At 41.3% G+C, this 23,986-nt stretch overlaps 1 protein-coding gene across 2 annotated transcripts in view; it reads left to right on the top strand.

Annotated features, from left to right (window-relative positions):
- The window catches only part of ITGA2 (integrin subunit alpha 2), a 74,566-nt gene that overhangs the window by 14,383 nt on the left and 36,197 nt on the right, over window positions 1-23,986 (top strand). The window contains exons 2-8 of one of the 2 annotated variants that reach the window (XM_063128084.1): window positions 4,091-4,214; window positions 13,496-13,605; window positions 14,815-14,906; window positions 19,426-19,540; window positions 20,169-20,296; window positions 20,947-21,095; window positions 21,383-21,533. In XM_063128084.1, the coding sequence (XP_062984154.1) occupies window positions 4,091-4,214; window positions 13,496-13,605; window positions 14,815-14,906; window positions 19,426-19,540; window positions 20,169-20,296; window positions 20,947-21,095; window positions 21,383-21,533 (869 nt within the window). Of the gene's footprint in view, window positions 1-4,062; window positions 4,215-13,495; window positions 13,606-14,814; window positions 14,907-19,425; window positions 19,541-20,168; window positions 20,297-20,946; window positions 21,096-21,382; window positions 21,534-23,986 lie in introns of those variants that run through there. The other variant, XM_063128085.1, reaches the window with a different exon arrangement.

Below are 23,986 nucleotides of genomic sequence, written 5' to 3'. Positions count from 1 at the left end.
CATTTTCATGAGATCATTCTTGGCTATAGGACCCAGTTTGAATTAAACAACTTAATAGCTGTGGATGTTGTGTGTCTATAAACCATGCATCTTAATTAGGGTCACCACTTTTAAAGAAATAAACAGTTCATCTCTAACCAGCTGTCCTTGGTGTGAGTAAGAAATAGGTGCCTAGTCTCTCCCTTGCAGTTTTTCCAGTCTCTCCCTTGCAATTCCCAACAGGAACCCAGTGGCTGACTTTCAAGCGCTTTACTGCAATCAGCCCCTTTTATCTGAAACATCAGTAAAAGATTTGTAAGTGGTTGTGACTGTCTCAATGAGGAGTATTTGGGAAATGCCTGCATTATTACATCTACTTGTGTTCTAACCTCCTACACTGTTCCAGTCCGGCAACTAATGACATAGAAAGCTTTTCGTTGTTGTTTATCTTTACATGCTAAATTACTTCACTTCCTAGAAATGTTTGCAAGAGACCCTCTTTAGTTATGTTTAGTTTTCTTGCCATATTACTTCCTGTAAGGTTTAGGAATGAGGGATAATAAATGCATGCATGCTCTTGTTTGTTGGCTTGTTGGCCAATAATGGTCATTCTTACAGAAAGGCTAGATTACATTCCCAGAGACAAGTTGAAGCAGAGAGACTGACAAAGACACTGATGGCCTAGAACAAGTCCATGGCTAGATGAGGGGGTTGTAGGGTGACGATCTCGTGATTTTATGTTCGCAAGATCCTCACCCTGGTCTACACACAGTGTGAAACATCGCGGCCACCATTTTGAATTCATTTTCTTAAAGGGAAAGGAGCGCACGAGCACTCCACCGAAATCGTGGTTGTTTTTTTTTAAAAAAGCCCCCCTCGTGTCTGCGAACTGCACCCCCAATGGGCACAGAGCTCCTGAGGAGCTCTGTGCCCCATGCCCAGCTCCCGGCTCCTCACGGTTACTCATGAGGAGCGGGGACAACCCATGATGCCCGACCACACCTTCCACAGTCTCAGGATCATCCTGAGAACTTGGAAAAAGCAGGGGGGGAAGGGCCTGCCAATATCCCAAGGAAAGGGAGGGATCATCCCTCCCTGCTCCTGGGATGCCTGTCCATCATGTGGATGCACAGGGATGATCCCGGGGCGATCCCTGGATATCAGCTGGTCTAGATATGCCCCATGAGTGTTGAGCCTCTTTTAGTCCAAGGGTCAAATTTAGTTTTTGGAGAAGTTCTAGAGGGCCACATTCTAGTGGTGGTCTAGACCAAAGGCAAAGGGGGCCAAAATACCAAAAGTGCCGGCATATTTTAGTTTAAACCTCTGACGGCCAGTGATTAAGCCTTAGGAGAGGTATTTCCACCTTTTAGAATGGAGGGGGGAACCTGCAAAAATACCAGGAAACCACCAGATGATGAGGGGGGTCAGTAGAACAAAATGGGAACCTCCTGGTATGGTGGGGAAGGGGCCACGGCCATCTGGCAAACTCTGGAGGGCCAAATTAGGAATCCAGGTGATCCAGATATGCCATCCCTGCCTGAAATTTAGCCCCCTAGGCTGAAAGGTTTTTCTCCAAGCCTGCTCATTTGTTTAGCTTTGCCTTTTTTGGTTTGTTCAGATCCTGAAACATAGAACAGTGATAGCATGTGAAGTAGCATGTGCTAACATAATTGGATTTTCATTTTGTGGAAGAGAACTCCCATCTTACTGTTAATACATAATACCTTCTATTGTGCAAAATATTTTTTACAATCTTGTTATTTTTGATGTGAATGCATCCTTCCTGGTACAATAACATTTCCTTTTTTACGCAAGATGAGTTGGAGCCAAGTGGAAGTATCTTAATTATGCCTGTCCAGTGAGGTGAAGACCTTCAGGTTGTTGTACGGAGTAATGTGGCTATGACAGAATTAGAAAAAAATATGGGAAATTGGTTTAAAATAAGTGTGTGTAAGGTGGGGAGGGAGAGAATTGAGGATTTGATTATCTGAGAAACAAGTGAAAATCTACTTTGACTTCAGCCTGTATGCCTGTAGTCTGAAGATGTTATATAAATTAACGTGTTAGATTGTGTGTGTGTGTGTGTGTGTGTGTGTGTGTGTGTTACTGCTTTTAGTTATTAATGTGTTTTAATGATTAGTTGTTATTTTTGTGCTTTTATATATTGTAAGCCATTTTGAGCATCTCCTTTTGGGGGGTGAAAAGTGGGTAAATACGTCTTAAATAAATAAATGTGTGGATGTTCTCATTCAAAGTCAAACGTGTGAATCATCATTGGATTCAGACAGAAGAGGGGGAGTTGCAATCGCAGCTACGAATATATCTGTGCTGGCTCAATGGGTTCTGGTTTGAGTGTGTTTGTGTGTGTGTAAAGAGGGGGAAATGAACACAATTTTGTAGGAGCCCCAGGAGTATTGCGCATGAATGGCTATGTTGCATCAGATTTCACACTGAAGCTCTGTAGAGTAGAGATAACAATAATGTCTCTATTACATGTGGGAAATACCAGGAAGCTGTTAGATTGCTTTCTGAATTCATTTGTACCATGAAATCTAAAATACAAAGTACCACTTAAGGTTTAGAATATTCCAGCTCTCCACAATCAGGTGTCGTACAGATATTTGGGACTACAACTGGCCAGGTGATGGTCAACTCATTCTGGAGGGGGTTGCACTCCCCGTAAAGGATCAAGTTCATAGTGTGGGGGTGCTCTAGACCCGAACTGTCACTTGAGGCACAGGTGGGTGCATCAGAGCACCTTCTATCAGCTTAGGCGGATCAAACAGCTATGCCCTTATTTGGGCAGAGATTGCCTAGTTACAGTTATCCATGCTCTGGTAACCTCTTGTCTGGATTACTACGATGTGTTATATGTAGATCTGCCTTCAAAAATGGTCCAGAAACTTCAGCTGGTCCAAAACAGGGCAGCGAGATTGTTAATGGGGACTGGGCAATGAGACCACATTACACAAGTATTTTATTTTATTTTATCTTATTTATTTATTTATTTATTTATTTATTACATTTTTATACCGCCCAATAGCCGAAGCTCTCTGGGCGGTTCACAAAAATTAAAACCACAAAAAACATCCAACAGGTTAAAAACACAATTACGAAATACAGTATAAAAAGCGCAACCAGGATAAAACCACACAGCAAAGTTGATTATAAGATTAAAATACAGAGTTAAAACAGTAAAATTTAAATTTAAGTTAAAATTAAGTGTTAAAATACTGAGTGAATAAAAAGGTCTTCAGCTGGCGACGAAAGCAGTACAGTGTAGGCGCCAGGCGGACCTCTCTGGGGAGCTCGTTCCACAACCGGGGTGCCACAGCGGAGAAAGCCCTTTTCCAGCTGCACTGACTGCCTGTTCAGACCTGATTCAAAGTGCTACTATTAATATTAAAAGCCCTAAACGACGTTGGGCCAGGTTCTCTGAAGAAGTGTCTCCTCTCGTATACTCCTGCCTAAGATCGGACCCTAAGATCATCTTCAGCGGACCTTCCCTGTCAGCCCCTGCCAAAGGGAGTGAGGTGGCTGGCTACTAGGAATAGGGTCTTCTCTGCCTGTGGAACAAGATCCCTAGAGAGGTTCATCTGGTGCCTTCATTGTATTCCTCCTTTCAACACCAGGTGAAGACTTGAGAACTTGCTACATATACACATTAGCTTTTGAAAGGTGAAGGGACCACTGCTTGGGAGCATAGTACATGCCCTGCATGTGGAATGTTCAAATCCTCAGTGCTTCTAGCCATAAAAAGGATCAGGTAGCAGGTGATTGAAAGACCTCCACCTGAAACGCTGGAGAGCCACTACTGGTGAAAACAGACAATGCTAGGCTAGGCTGACCCAATATATGGCATTTTTCCATGTTCCCTCTGATGCTTTTGCATCCCTAATCTTTAAGCCTATCTGCTCCATCTTCAGGGCAAGAAATCTTTTTTTAAAAATAATAATAATAATAATTCTGTCACCATATACCAGTTGTTGTACCTGTGCAGTGAAAAGGTGGAAATATCCCTTTCATGGTGATGCAGAAATCATGTACTGAGTGGAATTGGCATGAAGATCTTCATTGATTTTAATGGTAATATTACTCTTCCTCTTAATAGGCATCCTTCAAAACTGCTGCGAAGCATACAATGTTGGGCTCCAAGGAGCAAAAGTATTTTCTGGCCCCTCGAATGAGCAATTTGGATATACAGTTCAGCAGCTTTTAAATCCAGAAGGCAAATGGTAAGCATTTACTGTACTTCATTTGTAGTGCGAGGAAGAAACCGAAACTATGAAGTTTTCTTTAAATGTTTTCTTTTATTTCAAGCCTATTGTTTCTAACCAGTGGTTTGTTCTCAGGAGAATCACAGGATGTTCTGTTTCCTTTTTAAAATTTCTATCTTGTCCTTCTTTAAAACTCAAGGTCAGTTACAATAATAACTGAAAATACCACCACCCAAACATTGTCATATAAGAGGGAGTGTGTATTATCAGGCTTTTACTGATTTGTCTTCCCTGAGGATCTGTACAGACTTAATGCTAAATATTAGGGGTGTGCAGAGTTGGTCTGCTCCTCCCCGAAATTCAAGGTGGAGCTCTAATGAGGCGATTCCCTGCCCTGATTTTCGGGGCAGCTCTGTCTCCCCGTGCCACTGGATTACTTGTTGAAAAAACGCTCCATTTCAGAAAAACCACGCTATTATCGTCAATGGGAATTAACAAAAATGCATACATCTGTCATTTTTAAAGTTAAAGAGATGGAACTTGGCATCCTGGTATCTCTTAAGTAGGGCTTTAGCCATGCCAAGTTTAAAACAGTTCCCTTCATGCCTTGATTTTTAGGATATATTTTTTTTTTTTAAAAAAATCACCCTCAAACCAGCCCCCCATACACACACACACACACACACCTGCACAGGACTTTTTATCCTTTGCTGATGCACAATTCTGCATACTCAGTTTATAAAAATAGAGATCAGCTTCAGTTTATAAAGATAGAGATCTGTTCCCTGACGGTTTGCTCTATTGGAGTGAAATGGGAGTGTGCTGCTCTCCCTATGAGAGGTCAGACAAGAACAAGCATAAATATAATACCTTTATTTTTATAGATATTCAAAGCATATAAACTTGAGTCCTGTCTTCAAAACAGAAGACATACTAGTACTAGCAAACTTTTCTCTCGCCGCCCCTTCTTCTTTTGACTTTACACCCGGCCAAGTTGCATCCGTACTTGTAGTACACATATCAGCCTTTGGAACAAAATTCTTTTCTGTATCCTAATATTGGCTTGTGAGGTTGTATGGATCTACACTGCCTGCCAGTTATCATCACTTCTGGGACAGCTCATTTACATGGAACGGTTTTCATTATTTTCATAGTGCAAGCCATTTTTCCTAAATCCTTCATTTCAGCCAACACCAGTTTTTCAAGAAGTTAAGAAAATTGGCTGTAGCTTCATTCTAGTTCAGACACAGCTCCCATAATTTAAACATATGGTACCAAGTCGACACACGTGTGGGACTTCAATTTTTGTAGGAGGTTAGTTTCTGAACATTGTGCAACCTCTCCTGAAAGAAGATGAAGTGTATATGGAGAGTGGAACTTGGACTCTTTCTCACTCCACAAACTAGCAAACAAATGAGTTCCAGTGGGGAGAAAAATGGGCTATATCATTTTCAATCCCTCCCTCTAAGCACTGTAATTGGAGGGGGGACAGGAAGGAGACTGCAGCTATTGGATAGCCACAGATGTCAATCTCAAAACTACCATTCCCTCACCCATCAGCGACAGCATCTTTCTAATATAGAAATGTTCAGTTAGTTGTACATCAACATGAAATGTGCCCTCATGTTGCCTAAAAAACCATCATATACCTACGGATCTATTTGGGGCTTCAAACGATCTTCTAACTGCATTGTGAGTTTCTGACAGTTTTAAAACCCCTAACCGCACCACAATTTTGGAGGTCCATCAGACCCCCGAATTTTTTGTGCAGAGTGCACACCCCTACTAAATATTTCATAGCTATGTTTTTGTGAACCGCCCAGAGAGCTTCGGCTATTGGGTGGTGGTATAAAAATGTAATAAATAAATAAATAAATGTTTATAAGATAGGCAACAGGATCATGTGCTTCCTTTTCCTAGCCTTTCCATTCTTGTGCCAGAAATCCTCCTGCCTTTCCTGTTAACCCTAAACCTGGGGCATATCTTGACAGAGGGCAACTAGAACTATTGATCCAGACATTATGCAGCTATTGTGCAGGCATTTCCTCCTTCATGGATTATTTGTAGAAAGAAAAAAAATAGAGGAAGTGATAGGAAGAAAATGGGAGGATTACAACTGGAAGATGGTGCCTAGACCCTCCATAAAATTCCATGAATGAGTCAATTATTGCATGATAAGACTTGTCTGGAAGCACCCTGGTATCAGTGGACACTGATGGGTCTGATTCCCATAGGGCTGTGAATCCATTATGGGTTGCAATCAAAATCAGCCAGTCCTCTAAGGAGCTATCCAAGGTGCTGAACCTATTTGGGTTCAGGACAGCTCCTTTAGAGCTCTGCCTGGTTGTGACTGAAACCCAGAATGGATACAGAGCCTCACCGAAATGAGAACCTCCAGCCTCCACTTCCTGGTATGGTCCTAAAGTTGCATTTGAAGTTAGGATGGTTTGGAGAAGGAGAACTGAAAAGACCTGCAGGCTGTGCTTGATCCTTTAACCATCAAGAAGAGAGGGCTAGTGTTGCATCTTCACAGATATCATCCTTCCTCAACTTGGGTCCCTCTAGATGGTTTGGACTTCAACTTCCATCAGCCCCAGCCATCCTGGCCAGTGGTTGGGGATGATGGGACTTGTAGGCCAAAAATGTATGGGTTGGGAATGGCTTATTCACACAGCACAAAGCAGAAAGCTAACACCTGGGCTACCTTTGTACGTAGTTCAGAAACTTCCACTAGTTCATAATATGGCAGCCAGGTTGGTCACTGGCACACCTAGGGGTGCCCATATTACACCAACTTTAAAATTACTCCACTGGCTGCCAATTAGTTTCCAGATGAAGTATAAAGTGTTCATTATTACCTTTAAAGCCCTACATGGTTTGGGTCCAGGTTACCTGCGGGATCACCTTCCCCTGTATAATCCACACTCAGGTCCTATGGGAAGAATTTACTCTAGTCAGCCAAAACTAGGCTGACAACTGTTACCCAGAGGAATTCTCTTCTCCTGCTCCCAGACTGTGGAATGGCCTGCCCGGAGAGATTTGTCAACTTAATAGTTTTTCCTAGTTTAAGAAAGCCATAAAGATTTATCTCTTCCAGCAGGCCTACCCAGATGAATTTTAACATGCCCAATTGTTATTTTAATATTTTATCAGTTTTATACATTTTTTAAAATCAGTTTTATGCATTTTATTGCATTTTTGTATTTAATGTTGTTCCCCACCTCAATCCAGAGGGAGAGGCGAATAAGAAATAAATAAATAAATAAATAAATAAATAAATAATAATAATAATAATAATAATAATAATAATAATAATAATTTATTAAGAAGTTTGGGGATAGGTAGTGTGGTGTTACACCCCACAAGTCAGTTCCCTAATGTATGTCTAGGATTTGTAAGTCTATTGTGTTTAGAATGTTGACCTGAGTGGGTGGAGATTGAATATCTTAGGAAGGGGGAGGAGGATATATAAGGGAATGACTGAGGAGATAGGGGTGGTTGTTTTAAAAGTACTTTGGTTCGAGGGAGAATTCGAGGATCAGGGTAAAGAGGGTTGTCTTTTGAGTGTAGTGTGCAGATAGTCAGTTGGTGTATAATAAACAAACCTGATAATAAAGAAAGTTCAAGAGTGAAGGTGTGAGAGAAAGGAAAGCGTGTATGAGAAGAGAAAAGGATTGGATGAGAGGTTTTAACAATGGTATGAAAAGTTTTATTTTGAAACAAAGTTTGTGAACATTGAAATAAACTTTATTCAGTTTGTTTTACTACCACAAAAATCCCACGTGTCTCCTTGGCATTTATCATCTGCAGTTATATACATATAATACCCGTTCTGACATTAATTCACCATCAGCACATATAATTCACAGCGCATTATTTTATTCCTGAAATTATTCCTGTTTAACCCCTTTCTCCACATAGTCTGTAGAAAGGTGGTGTTTGTCCCTCACCTCAGGCTCATAAAGTGGTGGCGCTTAGCTTGAGCAGGGAGTGTCCGCGGACAGGCCTGTTGTAAAGAGCCTGTGTCGTGGCACAGGTAGACATCATATAAAAATGCCAACCCATGCACTTTAACTTTGCTTATACAGCAGAGCAGTTCAAAGATCCTGCAAGATGGGCTATGTTGCCACTTTCTCCTCCACCCCATTCTGTACTGTCACTTGTTGTGTTATAATAAATATATGGAACTTTCACAGACCATGAATCTCAATAAAATTAACACCCCAGGGTAAAATACCAAAAAGTGGTGATAAACCACCACAATGTCCTGGGCTTGTGTGCACATCTGTGTATATTGCCCTTGGACTGCAGAACTAGAACGGAGCACAGTCTGGCTCCTGCCATCAGCCAAGGGACCAAGAGCTACTTGGAAGTTGCTCTTCCTGCCTCCCAGGAAGACTGTCATGAAAGAACCAACCTGACCCTGTCCTTTGGCCAGAGAAGGAACAGCTGCAAGGAGTTTGCTTCCTTCTTCCCTGCCACAAAGAACACTTACAAGAACTTTGTAATTAAGACGTAGTGCCTAATTGGCTTTTCCTCCTCCCTCTCTCCCAATCCCGTTTCCGTTGGTATTGTGCCTTTTAGGTTGTGAGTCCAAGCAGAAACTGTTTTTACAGATCTTCATATGCTTACTGGGATCCTTCTTTGACTGGAGGGCATAGTAAAAAGGCTTTAGATAAATACTATCTTCTTCAATTGAGGACTTATTCCCAGCTAACTATGTAGAGAACTGCAACCTTTCGGGGGCGATTAGGAAGCTGCTGTATGGAGGAGACCAAAAAGAATCTTGCTCTGCCATCTTGCAGTGAATGAGCAAGCTCCTCAGTCACTTATATAAACATGGCATAATTGATTTAGGGTGCAATCCTATGGTGATGCCGATAAGCCTCTGATCACCTTCCCTCTGTGTTCCTCACACTCTGCATTTTGGCTAGACAGGCCTTTTTGCCCATCTAGCTGGGGTGCATCAGAGCAGATGGGAAGGAGGCTGGGAAGGCCTCAGGATATATCATACCCTTCCTTCCCCAGTCCTTTCCCATCCCTGCCCACCAGCATACCCCCTTTGCCTTCTCTCCAAGGTAACCTTTGTGAGTTCAGAGAGGCAGCTGGTAGAAAGAGGGCAGGGAATGCAGATTCCTGGATCTGCTGTTGGAGCACAGTCCCTGACTTTGGATTCAGATATGAGTTACCCTATGGCTCTCCCAGACTCTGTCTAGCAGCCATAGGATTGCTCCCTCCATGAGCCCAAAAACAGACCACTTGTAGCATTTAGGAAGAGTGTTTTGTTATAAAGTCCACTAAAACTGTTGCCCCTGGTGATGACTGAGATTTCATGTTGTCTTTTTAAGAACAATATTTTAATGACTGACATTTCACATTGTCTTTTTAAGAAACACTATATTGATGACTGGCATTTCATGTTGTCTTCCAGCACAATAACTTTTGAATTAAAGCTTCTGAGGGTGTAATCCTATGCATGTTTAGACAGAAAAAAAGTCCTACAACTCCCAGCATTCCCCAGGCAACATTGGCTGGGGAATGCTGTGAGTTGTAGGGATTTTTCTGGCTAAATATGCCTTGGATTGTGTTCTGAGGGCATTTCTACACCAGCCCTATATCCCAGGGTACTCTCTGTACATCCAGATGACACACAAGGGATCCCAGGGAGAACCCGGGACGACCAGGGACTTTCCCCGGGATGTATGGAACCATGGAAAACCCGATTTTTCCACAGTCCTGGGACCATCTCGCCAAGTGCAGGCTGTGTGGCCATTGCTCCCAGGTCATCCCTTCTTGTGGGGCACTTAAAATGGGCATGGAGCTGCATGAGGGCAGTCTGTGCCCATGGGGGTTGGGGAGCAAGTTCGGGTTTTGTTTCTGTTACCTTTTGCAGAGGAATGCAGTTGTGCTCCTTCTCCCTCTTTGGATAAAAAATGGCAGCCACGATGTCCTTTCCGGGACATCGCGCAGCCATCAAGATGCTGGGGGAGGATTGCAGAAGCCGGGAAGTCTGTGATCCTCCCACCTCCCTCCCTCTACACCCTATGGTGTAGACATGCCATAAGATAACCTTGTTAAGTGTCTGCTTTTGTTTATCCAGTCATTGTTTTCTGATTGTACCCTACTTGGTGGTAGAAATTTACTTGATTCACAGTGTTTCATTTTGGTTTGCTAATTAATTCCTTGGTCAATTTTCTTCTTTAAAAACAACAACAGAGTGTTAAAAACTCTAGATTGCAAATGATTTAGAATCACAGAGATGGAAGGGACCTCAAAGGTCATCTATTCAAACTGCTGATTCGGGAAATTTACTCCTACAGCATCCCTGATAGGCGGTCATCCAGCCTTGCTTAAAAACCTCAAAAGAAGGAGAGTTCACTGCATTCCAAGACAATCTGTTCCATTGTTGAACAGCTCGTACTACAGGAAGTTCTTCCTAATGTTTACACAAAAGACTCAACATTGACTTTGGGCTGCACCCATTTCTGTTTCTGAGTTGCGTCATAATATGGTTTTCACAGATAACGCATATTTCAGAAATAACTCTTTGATCTCATTCCTCCCACAGTCTGCTGTGTGTTAGTTATTGTGTCTGTAGAGCTTTTGACTTCCTAAACATTAGACCCTTTGCAAGAATATTCATTGGGAGGATGTTTAGAAAGCTGACTAATAGTTCTCTACAGTAGTCTTTGTTTTAGTCACCGTATTGTGCAAGCAGAATAGGCAGTTCATAGGAATTAGATCACAAAGTAAACATGTAGAAATTCCCATTCTACATTTAATTAACATATACATGGGGCTTATGCTTAAAAGCATGAACACCCAACAAATGCCATATATCCATAGTGTTGAGTAGAGTGTGTGCCTTGCTGTCCCCTGCAAATAACGATGTGTGCAAAGTGCCGGGAAACACAGCAAGTGGGCAGTGGTGGAAAGGAATAAGGCACTAAATCACAAACAACCTAATAGGCAACAAAATGGTTATTTTATTATTTATGTGGGCTGTTCTTGGCTATTTTCACTTTGGTTGACTGCACAAATAATATACTGCAGCTGCCTCCCACAGACGGAACCCATCATTATAGAAAGACTCCAGACATTTAATTATATCATTTATGTGACAAAGTTAGCATAATATGCTGAATATATTTGGGATGTTTCCCCTGTGTGGAAAAAGGCAAGCTATTCTCTAAATGGATGCTGAAGTTTGCGTGCATTTTAGTAATTGTACATAAAACGCAGGGACACTTCGGCCAGGTTTGGACAATCAGCAGGGAAAAGCAGCCACAATGGCTTCATTTCCCTGCCCACACATGCTGCTCACCCACCCTTCATTTCCCTAAATATCTTCACTTTCTGCATGATGGCAGACACATACGCCAGCTTTAACGATATAAGATGTTTCATTGGGATACTGATAACTTCAGAACTCTCTCTCGTAATACTAGAACCTGGGGGCATCCCATGAAGCTGATGGGTGGGAGATTCAGGAAAGATAAAAGGAAATACTTCTACACACAGCACATCATTAAACTCTAGAATGCGCTACCACAAGATCTATTGATGGCCACCAGTTTGGATGGTTTTAAAAAGGGGTTGGATAAATTCCTGGGGGAGAAGGCTATCAGTGGCTACTAGTCCTGATGGCTATATGCTACCTTCAGTATCAGAGACAGTATGCTTATGTTCACCAGTTGCTGGGGAACATGAGCAGGGGGATGCTGTTGCACTCCTGACCTGCTTGTGGGTTACCTGTTTGGCCAATGTGTGAACAGAACGCTGGACTAAATGGACCCTTGGTCTGATCCAGCATGGCTCTTCCTGTGTTCATGGGTGTTATAACATCCAGTAGTGACTAGCATAGGCCACATGTTGCTCTGGCTTCTTCAACAACAGGCCATTTGATTTGCCTCTGAGTTGCACTGGGCACTGCTGAATCAAGTGGCAACTCAGGCTTGTTTCACCTCCACAGCACACCCTTCTTTTGGCACTAACCTTCGCTGTTTTTGCAAGCTACAGAGTATGGCAAAACAAAGAAGACACTTTGGGATTCTGTGGCTGGGCAGCTGGAGCCCATGCTGCCTTCTCCTTTGTGATTATCAGAGCTGCACTGGCTTGCTGAGTGGAATGTGTACACCTCCTGGCTGCAGGATTGCAGCCTTTGTGTTCTGCAAAGGTGTGGCATAATCACCGTATGAATCAAACATCTGAAACCTGTAAATTCTGCCAACTAAGAATCTAATCCTGTTGCTAAGAATCTATGTGGAGCCATATTCTAAACTCTTAAATAGGAGTAGGAGAAGAGGAGAAGAACAGAATCGGGAACAACGTTATTGAGAACAGACTTACAAAGCAATCCTAAATGGAAAAGTAGCAGATCCACCATTGCATCCCAAGCCCTGCTTGCTCATGCTGGCCCAGGCAGAAGCTGCTGCTGGTGGTGGGGTTCTTTTTTACCCCCATTGTTGTAGAGGTTTTCTTAATTCCCTCCATCCCCATTGCAATTTCACAATACCAGCTCTAGCCTGATGTAAATGAGGAGCCCAGTGGATCCAAAGCCGCTGGTGATGTGCCCCCCAAATTGCTTGTTTTGAGGAGTGCTGCTGGCGGTAGCCTTCCATGGACAGAGACTCTCTCTCTCTCTCTCTTTCCCTCTCTCTCTCTCACTCACACATACACACACACACATATACAGGGAGCCCTTGCACCTAATCTAACACACTCCTGCAAGCTAGCTTCGGAGTCTGTATTGCACTGCTATTTATTTCTCAAATTTATACCCTACATTCATTGTTAGGAATATATGAATGGCAGAAAGAGAAGAAAGGTGCTCAGCTTGCAGGTCTCACTTTAGGGTCTTTGTTTGTTTATGGACCCTTGGCTTGGCTAGTGTATTATTTTTTGTGTATATTTTAGGTAAGCCGACTGCAGGACCTTGATAAAAAATAATAATCAATATTCAGATGACTACAGAGAAATGTACAACCTTGTCTATTCTATTCCATGGAATAAATTTCATCCAATACTGCTGCTTCTCTTCTCGCCTTCTTGCCAATGATTCTCCAATGGCTGAAGAGATTATCTTAATTTTTGGACCACAGCTGAACTCTAGTTCTCCTTAAAACTCCTCACAAGTTGCTGGTATTGAGGAGAGGCAGCTTTATACAGTCCAAAGAAACAACTTTTAAAGTCAATAATATAGTATTGTAAGGCCCTATCTTCAGTTATTGGATTAAGAATGGAATCTTCCAACTGAGGTGACTGAACCTTTCATAATGTTATGTTTGTCTGTCTTTCAGGTTGCTGGTTGCTTCACCCTGGAGTGGATATCCTAAAAATAGAATGGGGGACATCTATAAGTGTCCAGTTAATCAACAGAAAACCACATGTTCAAAAATGAATTTGCAAAGTAAGTTGAAACATTAAATACATACTCTCCAGTCCTGATTTCTTCACTGCTGTATCATACTGGCTCTCTGCAAAGGTTAATTTTTTATGTAGCTGACTGGATGTTAGTTAAGGCAGAGAGCACAGTGCAAGAGACAAAAAATTCAAATGGTTTAATTATGTAAATTTGTTAGGACGCTTTGATCTGACTTTTAAGTGGGTCAACATTTGGAATTGGGGGGGGGATACCAAAAGTTTAAACCCTTATATGGGCACCCCTTTAATTTTCTTCAGGAAAAGTAATATACTTTTGGGGTTTGGATGGGTAAAATTCAAGACTAACCTGGGTCTAGTGCTAGGCAACCCAAAAATAATTATGGATTATTTCTTGGTTGGGGAGTGTCATGCTATGTCCTCTCTCCTCATGTGGCAGTGCCAGAATCTGGAATTCTGTATATATTTCTGACCATTGCACCTCAAAACGCATATTGTAGAATTAGAAAAGGTGCAGAAAAGGGCAACTAATATGATTAAGGGGCTGGAATAACTCCCTTATGAGGAAAGATTACAACACCTAGGACACCTAGTTTAGGAAAAAAGGAGAATTAGGGGAGACATGATAAAAGTGTACAAAGTTATGCATGGTGTGGAGAATGTTAATAGGGAGACATTTTCCCCCTCTCTCATAATACTAGAACCTGAGGTCATCCCATGAAACTGGTGGGAGATTCAGGAAAGATAAATGGAAGGATTTCTTCACACAGCACAAATGGAATTTGTGGAATTTGTTACCACAAGTTGTAGTGATATACATCAAGCTGGATGACTTTAAAAGAGGTTTAGACAAATTCATGGAGAATAAGGTTTCAATGTCCAGCAGTCATGATGGTGGTCATTTGGCCTGAGGATTTTGGTAGCATCCCATGCTGCCCCAAAATATTTTCCTGCCAGAAGTGGAGCCTAAATGGCACACCATGTTGCTCCCCAAATAACGTCCTCAGCTGTGTATCCAGGGAAAAGTAACTCTGTGAATGTAGAATACTTACAACAAACAGTTTTTCAGATGCTTCATGTATGATGCTTATTAAGAGGGCACATTTATTTCATTTTAGGAGATGAAATGGGATACTGGGGAGATATGCAGGCCAGGGTTCAAGCTGTTTAGGATTTGTATGTTTAAACCAGCACCTTGAAGAACTGCTTGAATATATATTGTATTGTGTCTTTTCAGCTTTTGCAAGCATCCCAAATGTTACTGAGATAAAGGAGGATATGAATCTAGGATTAACTCTAGTAAGAAACTCAATAACTGGAGGGTTTTTGGTAAGTGCTGACCATATGAGTAATAAAAACATGATTGCTGTAGTTCATTCCAGACAGTGACATAACTGTAACCTTTTCTATACTTATCTATGTGAATAGTGAGTAGGTAACACTAATTCAATACAGTAGGTTGCTTATGAAAATGGGTTATGGGGTAAACAATTTGTAATCATTAGCAATTTTGCTTTTAAAGTGTGTGTGTGTGTGTGTGTGTGTGTGTGTGTGTATTATATAGCAAGAATTCTTTCCTTGGGTCCCCTCTGGATCAACTTTTAGCATAAAAAGCACTGCTTTTCTCAGGTTGAGCTGCAAATATTTGCAGGGATAAACTAGCAGTCAGTAAGTACTGTGGGGTGGGCGGAGCGGGGGCTTCTTGGTTCTGGTACCGCTGAATTCATTAAGAGGCCCCAGTACATATCTTTAGCCTAGTAAATGCTCCTGATCTCCAGTTTCCCAAGAAATTTCCTAATCAAAGGGGTTTCCCTCACAACAAACCATGGGCATGCCTACACGGGTGAGGGAGAGGGGGAGGATCTCACGATATGCTGATTGCCAGATCCTTCCCCTGGGTTCACATGCGGCATGTGACATCCAGGGAGGAAGCAGGATGCCATGCCCACCTTAAAAAAAAAAAAAAGGGAAGGAGCTAGAGTTCACCTACACTCCAGTGAAAAAGTAAGTGTTTAAAAAGAAGAAGAAAATGCCCTGACCCCGCTCCCTTCCCCCGATGACCCTGGACTCTCCCGAGCCCGGCTCCTTCCCTCTGATGACCCCCCACTACTCACGGAAAAGAAGGAAGAAGTCAGGATGGGCAGCCATACCACCCGCAGTCCTCGGGATTATCCTGAGAACACTGGAAAAACTGTGAAAAAAGTGTATGGCAATAACCAAGGGAAATGGAGGGATCATTCCTCCCTGCTCCCGGGATCCCCTATGCATCATGTGGATGCACAGGGATGGTCCCGAGACGATCCCCGGGATATCACCTGGTGTAGACATTCCCCATATCTTGATATTTAAACACCATCTCTCTCCACTTCCTCCTCCTGCACAGCTGTAACCAGGCCCAGTCCTATCCCAGGATCTGCTACTGCCATCTTGTTTTCTGGGGCTGCTGGCTGTTGCCACTGTTTAGGTGTTTATTATTTCTGGCCAGACGTAGCAGAGGTATCTCAAGGCCATCCCCTAAACTTTAAAGTGGAATTCAGTTTTTGATGTGTGTGTTGTATAGAATGCTGGTGCACAAAATCTGCAAACGGTGAAAGTTGTGTTCACTTTCGTAGCTCTTGAGAAGCATTCCCTGTGCTTGTTGATAATAAAGTCTGAAATTACATCCTGAGAAACCTTTTAGAGCATGCTGTTTGTGTAGTCTTGAAAAGCACGTTCAATAGGTTGAGTTTACATGCTGCAGATGCAACAAAAACAAGTCCCTGATGACTTCCTTGCATTATGGGAAATGTTTCTTCCAATATAGAGGCCCATCCAAACCTCCAATTCAGCATTTATGGGAATTATAAAAAGCAGATGCATTGAATAGTTGTGCATTTTGCAATACAGATATTTAAATTTTAGGATGTGAGTACCACAGAAGACGAAATTGCTAATGCATTGAGACAGGAAAACATTATAAGTTTTTGAAGGCTTTTAGAACTCTTAACATTTCTTTCCCTGCCTCCCTCTTTGGTCTATGTTATGAGATAGATAGATAGATAGATAGATAGATAGATAGATAGATAGATAACCCAGGCATGAAAAATGGCCTTTTGAAATAAAAATTATGTGATGGTCTTATTAGCATGGCTCTGCATTCCACAATCTCTCCCCCAACCAGTCACAGCCAACTCCATGTGTCTTCAGCAGAAAATCATCCGAGAGGGAAGGAGCTCCACTCAGCACTATGCTGCACATATCTGGAACAACTGACTTTTTAGACATGAGTACACTGTCTCCCCTCTCCAAGCTCTTGCTGCCTCTACTGCCAGGTGTTTTTTGTTTTTTAAAAAACACTTATGGATAAACAACATACACCATACACCAACCCTGCAAAGAGGGCCTGTATGCAACACTCACGTCTTTCTTGCAATCTTCTGCCACCATCCTTTCTGTTTTGACTTCTGCATAGGAGGAACTCTCAGAAGTTGAAAGTTTAAACTAAGGAGAGAGCCCACAGCTAGCTGAGTTTTACAGGTGCTGCTATGCAGGGCTTCCCTTAGGCTTAGATCAGTGCACATAGCGCATTGGAGATTATTCCTTATGGTGTTCCGAGTAAGCAGACAAACTCCAAATCCAAATTAGAAAGCTTTTATTAAACTGAGAAAGGAAGAAAGCAAAGTACAAATGATAAAAGAAAATAAAACAGATTTTCTACGTAATGCAAACTGCATAAGGATAAGTTTTCCAAACGCTCTTGGGTTGGGTCTTTCTCAGGTGATCAAGTTGAAGACAACAGGACACAATTAAATCATCTTCCTTTATTCTATGTAAGGAGGAGAAGAGGGGAATTTATCCAATCAGTTTGCAGCAAAGCTGAGGGTGTCTTATCTCATGCAGGCAAGGAATGGGTGCTTAGCATCTGCCATAGGCAGGGAATTGGTGGGGTAGAAGAGTGTGAACTGGGGAATATTTCTCCTCCTGTTGGTGCTGACAGACTTAACAAGCAAAGGATTGTATTGTAACAGTGCTGTACCAAATGTGTCTACTCTGGAGCAAGCGCTTTCATGTGCAAAGATCCTTACTCCCTTGTAAATATGTACAATTGCAGCCCCAGTGATCTGTGAATATTCTCCTGCCCAAGGAAAGCAGGACAGTTTTGTCCAAACATCATAGTGCGGGGCGAAGGAATAACGTTGTTTAAATGTTACACATTCACCTTGTCAGACTTCCATGAGTTCTACCCGCTCTCCCTAACTCAATAATTAAACTCCAAATTGTACATTTGATATAGAAAACTGTAGCTACAACAATTGCTCGGCTTCTCCCAATACCTAGAGCTAAACATGTTTGTTGCTGGTTGGTGCTAATGAAATGATATTGTTAACAGAAGTCATAGAGAGGTTGATGGCATAAGCTCACAAGAGCGCTGCCATCTACTGGCTAGTCCAGTCAATTAGTTTGAAAGAGAATATATCTAAGGTTGAAACAAAAAGTTTTCAGGTGACCTTTTTTGCTTTTAAAGCGACTTGTGATATCGAGACCATAAGATGATGTTAAATGCCAAATCACCAACTTGGATTAATTTCTAAAATACTTTCTGCAGTTCTTGTTCTGGTGCCTCAGCTTCATACTCAGAGTACGAAGCAGGGCCCTCACTCAGATTTGACTTCATGCCAACACCAGACAGCTAATGAAATGTGACCATTGTTAAAAGCCAAATCACTGACTTGGATTAATTTCTAAAATACTTTCTACAGTTCTTGTTCTGGTGCCTCAGCTGTGGGCTATTGAGTACTTGGGAGTTTTTATTCTCACAGCCAGGTGCCTCCATTTCCCCCCTCTTTGGGGCAGAAGGGCTGCTGCATCCAGAAGCAGTGCATTGATTGACATATCCATGCAGAGTGATAGTGATAATACTTCTTTAGGGCTTTGATTTTGTTCCCCTGTGATATCAATTATCGTTTGAAACAGGGAACACAGTATTTAATAATAATAATAATAATAATAATAATAATAATAATAATAATAGCATTTATATACTGCCCCATAGCTGAAGCTCTCTGAGTGGTTTACAAAGATTAAAACACAGAACATTAAAAACGAATATACAAATATACACACATGTTTTGAAAATGGACCCCAGGCCTCCCACGATAACCTACACCTGTTTTACTTGCTGGAATCATACACAACTTTCTTGTTAGGGTACATGCAGGGCATTTGTGTGTGTGTGTGTGTCCCACCATTTTAGTGAGAGAGACATCACACAATGCATAATCCAGTGCAATGGATGCATTTTCAAATGCTAAGCAGTGCTTTACATTAACCATGGTTTGTTGATTTAACCATGCATTGACTTGCAAACAAGCAAACAGACAATAGTGAAATAAGCTAAGGATAAGACATGTTTCTGGTTTCAGACGTCACAAAAAGCCATGGTTTAGACTAGCCAGGCTTTGTAAGCCAACAACAAATGATCTATTAGTGATAACTGGTTAACAAAACATGTGGGTATTTTTATTTTTTTATTTATTGGGGGCAGGGAGGCATGGGTTCAGATGCAACATCAAGCCAGATTTCAACAAACCACAACGTGACCTAGGCCACAGCTAGACCTAAGGTTTATCCTGGGATTATCCAGGGTTCACCCCTGCCTGAGCACTGGATCCCTTGTGTGTCACCTAGATGAACAGGTTTGACCCCTGGACGATCCAGGGATAAACCTTAGGTCTAGCTATGGCCTTTGTATTATGTGCAAACCAGAGCAGTATGTCTATCAAATGTAGTGGAGGGGGATAGAATGGTGCCTGCCTTGAAAGTGGATTTTTGAAAGAATATTCTTCTTCTTTGTGTTTTTGTTTCAAAGACATGTGGTCCATTATGGGCACAACAGTGCGGAAGCCAGTACTACGCAACAGGAATCTGTTCTGAGTTCAGTCAAAGTTTTCAGTTCGTGAGAAGTTTTTCACCTGCTGTGCAAAGTAAGGCAATGATTGTGAATATAATTCAGTAAAAAAATGCACCAACCTTTAAAGATGAGATAAAATTGTTGCACTCAAAGTTAGCTGAGTCAGTCCTTTTAATATAATGGATGCTTAATTTATGAAATTAGAAGTGCAATGGCACATGCTTTTTGACACTTAATTTTAGCCATATATGGAAGGGTTATGGCTACTCAAACAATTATTATTTTTGTTGAGGAAATGTGAATTATTTTTGCTAAGGAACTCTTTCCTTCAGTTGGCATATCCATTGTAATTGTAAGCTAGTATAGTGTCCTTGGCAACTTTTTGATCATGCTTGTGGCCCTTTTCCCATATCATTTATTTATTTATTATTTATTTATTTATTTATTACATTTTTATACCGCCCAATAGCCGAAGCTCTCTGGGCGGTTCACAAAAAAGTTCATTTGGTGAACTTTTAAAAAGTTATCTATGTTAATATTTCAGAAACTGCATGAGGTTTCATCATGCGGAAAGAACAAAACTCACTTCATTTCCCCTCCACCTTAACTCATCATTTTTAAATAATAATAATAATAATAATAATAATAATAATAGTATAAAAATGATATCAAACAAGCACTTCTGTCCTTTTCTTTTGTAGAATGTTCTCCAGCCGTTGATGTTGTGATAGTATGTGATGAGTCAAATAGTATTTATCCTTGGGAAGCTGTAAGGGCATTTCTTGAAAAATTTGTCCAAGGTTTAGATATAGGCCCCACAAAAACTCAGGTGAGTGGATTAAACAACTTTTTTTGTAATATATTGTAAGACAGCTCAGATGTTGACAATATTATTGTGGAAAAAGAAAATTCGGGATATTTATTTATTTATTTATTTATTACAATTCTATACCGCCCAACAGCCGGAGCTCTCTGGGCGGTTCACAAAATATAGCAATAAAGTTGACACAGAAGTTAAGAATACATAAAGGAATAAAGAAAAGAGACACTTTTAGGAAGGACTGGCAAAAATATATAGACTACATGAAAAGGAATCAAACAGAATAACTTTGGCAAAAGCCTATAGAAATTTGTGGGGCTCCTGAAAAGCAAGATGATTAATAAATGAAATGGAAATTTATAATACCACCCTGGATAAGAAAATGAAATATGTAGGGGGGAAAACTCTGTAATCAGCCAAGTGTGGGGATGGGATAGGGAGGGATTTGGAATAAGCATTAATGTGTGTAGTCTTCTTTTGAATTCGGTGTATTTTGATTTTGAAAACCCAATAAAAAAAAGGTAACATAAATTGCTTTGCATGAATTAGCAATGCAAACTTAAATTCTTGTATGCCATGTAGACATTTCACACTGATTGTTTTAGCTAGTACTTTAGTACTTTTTCTTCTTAATTAGTTTTTTTTAAATTTCATTTTAGGTAGGCTTAATTGAGTATGGTAATAACCCAAGAGTAGTGTTCAACCTGAATACATACCGAGATAAAGAAGATGTTGAAAGAGCAATGTCACAAACTGAACAGAGGGGAGGAAAATATACCAATACGTTTGAAGCAATTGAGTATGCCAGGTAAAGCACCTCCACAGAAGCTAATGCACAAGTAAAGAGAGATATTCTTTTCATTGAAACAACAGCTCCATCACTGCCAAAAAAAATACCTTATGTGTGGGTAAATTAAATCAATATTTGAATAGTACTTGGAATATTAAGCTACAATAAGTGCTCAATGTGTTCAGCAAAGAATTCTGCAGTCGAGCTGTTCCCCAGCTCGACTTTGTTGGTAGTGGAAGTACTAATGAAAACATGCTTTGAAACAGTATTTGTGGCTGCTAAATTGAACCTGCTGTTCATTTCAGACGTAACGCTTTCTCAAAAGAAGCTGGTGGGCGGCCAACAGCCTCTAAAGTCATGGTTGTTGTGACAGATGGTGAATCGCATGATGGATCAAGATTGCAAGAAGTCATAACTAAATGCAATGAGGACAATATCACTAGATTTGGCATCGCAGTAAGTAAGGTTTTCATTACTATGACTGTAATTGTAGCTGGCCTTGTTTACTTAATGCATACATTATAAGGAGATTGAAAGATCAGTGACAACAGCCTCTGGAAACAGTTTCCTGTGAGGTATGCTTATGTCAAGTTCCGGACTCTTCCTTAGGTTCCTCCACTGGGCAGGACTTGGCTTTCCTTGTCCTGCTCCCTGGATGAACTCCCCTGGAGGAATCCCCGCTGTTATGTCTAATCTGAACGCAGCAGTTTTCTGCAGGGTTGGTTAGTGTGTTGTCTGAACGTAGCCAGAGTGGCTTATTAAACATGCAGTGTGGCTTGTTAACCATCTTGAACAATCCAGGTTCTCAAGGTGGCTTGTTCGAGAAAAATAAGCCACAAGGCATGGTTAACAAACCACCTTCACTGCATTGAGACTACATGATAAACCATAGTTAAGGATTTAGGGACCCAGCATGGCTCACACTGCCCCGCTTGCATGGTCCTCTCCAACAACCTGAGCAGGAGCCTCTGGAAAGTATGCATTTTCCCCAGCCATGCTAACGGCAGCCACCATTAGCATGCCCAGGGGAATTGCACACTTTCTGCAGGCTCTGGAAAGCACGCTTTCCAGCCCAACCACTTCTCCAATTGGGCCCTAAAAGCTAGCCTTGCATTAAGTATTTTGTATTTGTGCTTTTAACCTGTTGGTTATTTTATTATGGTTTTATTTTTTGTGAACTGCCCAGAGAGCTTCAGCTATTGGGCGATATAAAAATGAAAGAAAGAAAGAAAGAAAGAAAGAAAGAAAGAAAGAAAGAAAGCCTTTAAGGGCCCGATTGGAATAGTGAGGGGAAAGCAAGGAGGGGAAAGTGCATTTTCTGGAGCCTCCACAAAGTGTGCAATTCCCCCGGGCATGCTAATCCTTGTTCTATGGAGAAGCTCCATCTTTGCAGTTATCTGCTTGTGTTGACCACAAAATTGTAACGACACCAGCTGATAAAGTGGTGACAAACTGATTCTGACCACATCAGGAAAACACAGTTTAAAGGTTTACGCAAGCAAATACCTTATGGAAAGGTGCACACAGAATCATGTCTGAAGGGGGCATCAGTGAGAACAGAAGTTCAACCAACATGGTAAATTTCCCAACGGTTGGGCCCAAAGTATAGTCGTACCAATTTATAAGAAGGGCGACAAATCATCACCGGCCAATTACGACCCATTAGTCTGCTAGATGTGGCCTCCAAACTATATACTAAGCTACTCTTAATAAAAGTTGAAGACTGGGTTGCTCAAAATAACATCATAGGAGATGAACAAGCCGGCTTCTGTCGTGGCAGATCGCCAATAGACCAGTGCTTCATTCTAAACCATCTTAGAGAGAAATACTCTGGGCACACACAAAAAATCTATATGCCACATTTGTAGACCTAACCTCAGCTTTTGATAGGATTAATAGGGAAAGATTATGGTACAAGTTATGGCATCTTGGGATGGATAGGTGTCTTCTGATTTTGATAAAAAAAACCTATATACAAATACGACCATCCAAGTTAGAGCTGGAAGTGGAGGACAACTGTCGAAGGAAGTTAAAACATCTATAGGGGTTAGTCAGGGTTGCCTATTAGCACCTATCCTGTTTAATATATACGTAAATGATATTATTGGTTATCTGTCTGGTAATTCAAACTTTCCTATAGCCGTTGGTTTGAGAAAACTGAACATACTGATGTATGCGGATGATATGGTGTTATTATCACAAAATTTAATAGGAATGAGAAGAATGCTTAAAGCTTTTGGGGAGGCCTGCAGGAAGGAACATCTGTGTATAAACTATTTAAAAACTAAAGTAATGGTATTCGGAGCTCGCCCCCCTAAACATAAATGGATGCTAAATGGTCATCCTCTGGAACAAACCATCCAATTTAATTATCTAGGTATTTGCTTCAAGCAAAATGACTTGTGGTCCAGTCATTTGGCGGCAACAAAGCTGAAAGCACAAAAATCAACGCGTACTGTGTTAAGATTTGCTAAGGTTAGAGGTGGTCAGCTGGTAGCCCCGGCTAGTAGAGTATTTATAGAGAAAGTGGTACCCCAAATAACATACGGTGCTGAAATATGGGGGGGCACGAATGTACGCCCACTTGAGGTTGTCCAAAATAACTTCATAAGGACACTGCTAGGTCTCCCACCAGGAACTCCCACCTGCTATACAAGGGCGGAACTTGGGGTATTGCCTAGAGCATACTATATTTGGAAGACTATGTTTTTCTATTATCTTAGAATACAACATCCGATAAATTATTATTAAGCCTCTGTATAAATGAACAGAAAATTTCTCCCTTCAGAAATAACTGGATAGACCGATGCGAAATCAGACTAAGAAACTTTGGCCTCGATCCCAAAGTAATTTCGGGTGCAGACGTACAACATCAACATGATGCAATAAGACAAGCACTGCAGAGCTAT

Source organism: Elgaria multicarinata, chromosome 6, assembly GCF_023053635.1.
Source record: "Elgaria multicarinata webbii isolate HBS135686 ecotype San Diego chromosome 6, rElgMul1.1.pri, whole genome shotgun sequence".
Taxonomy (NCBI): domain Eukaryota; kingdom Metazoa; phylum Chordata; class Lepidosauria; order Squamata; family Anguidae; genus Elgaria; species Elgaria multicarinata.
This window is presented reverse-complemented; position numbering and strand designations above follow the sequence as displayed.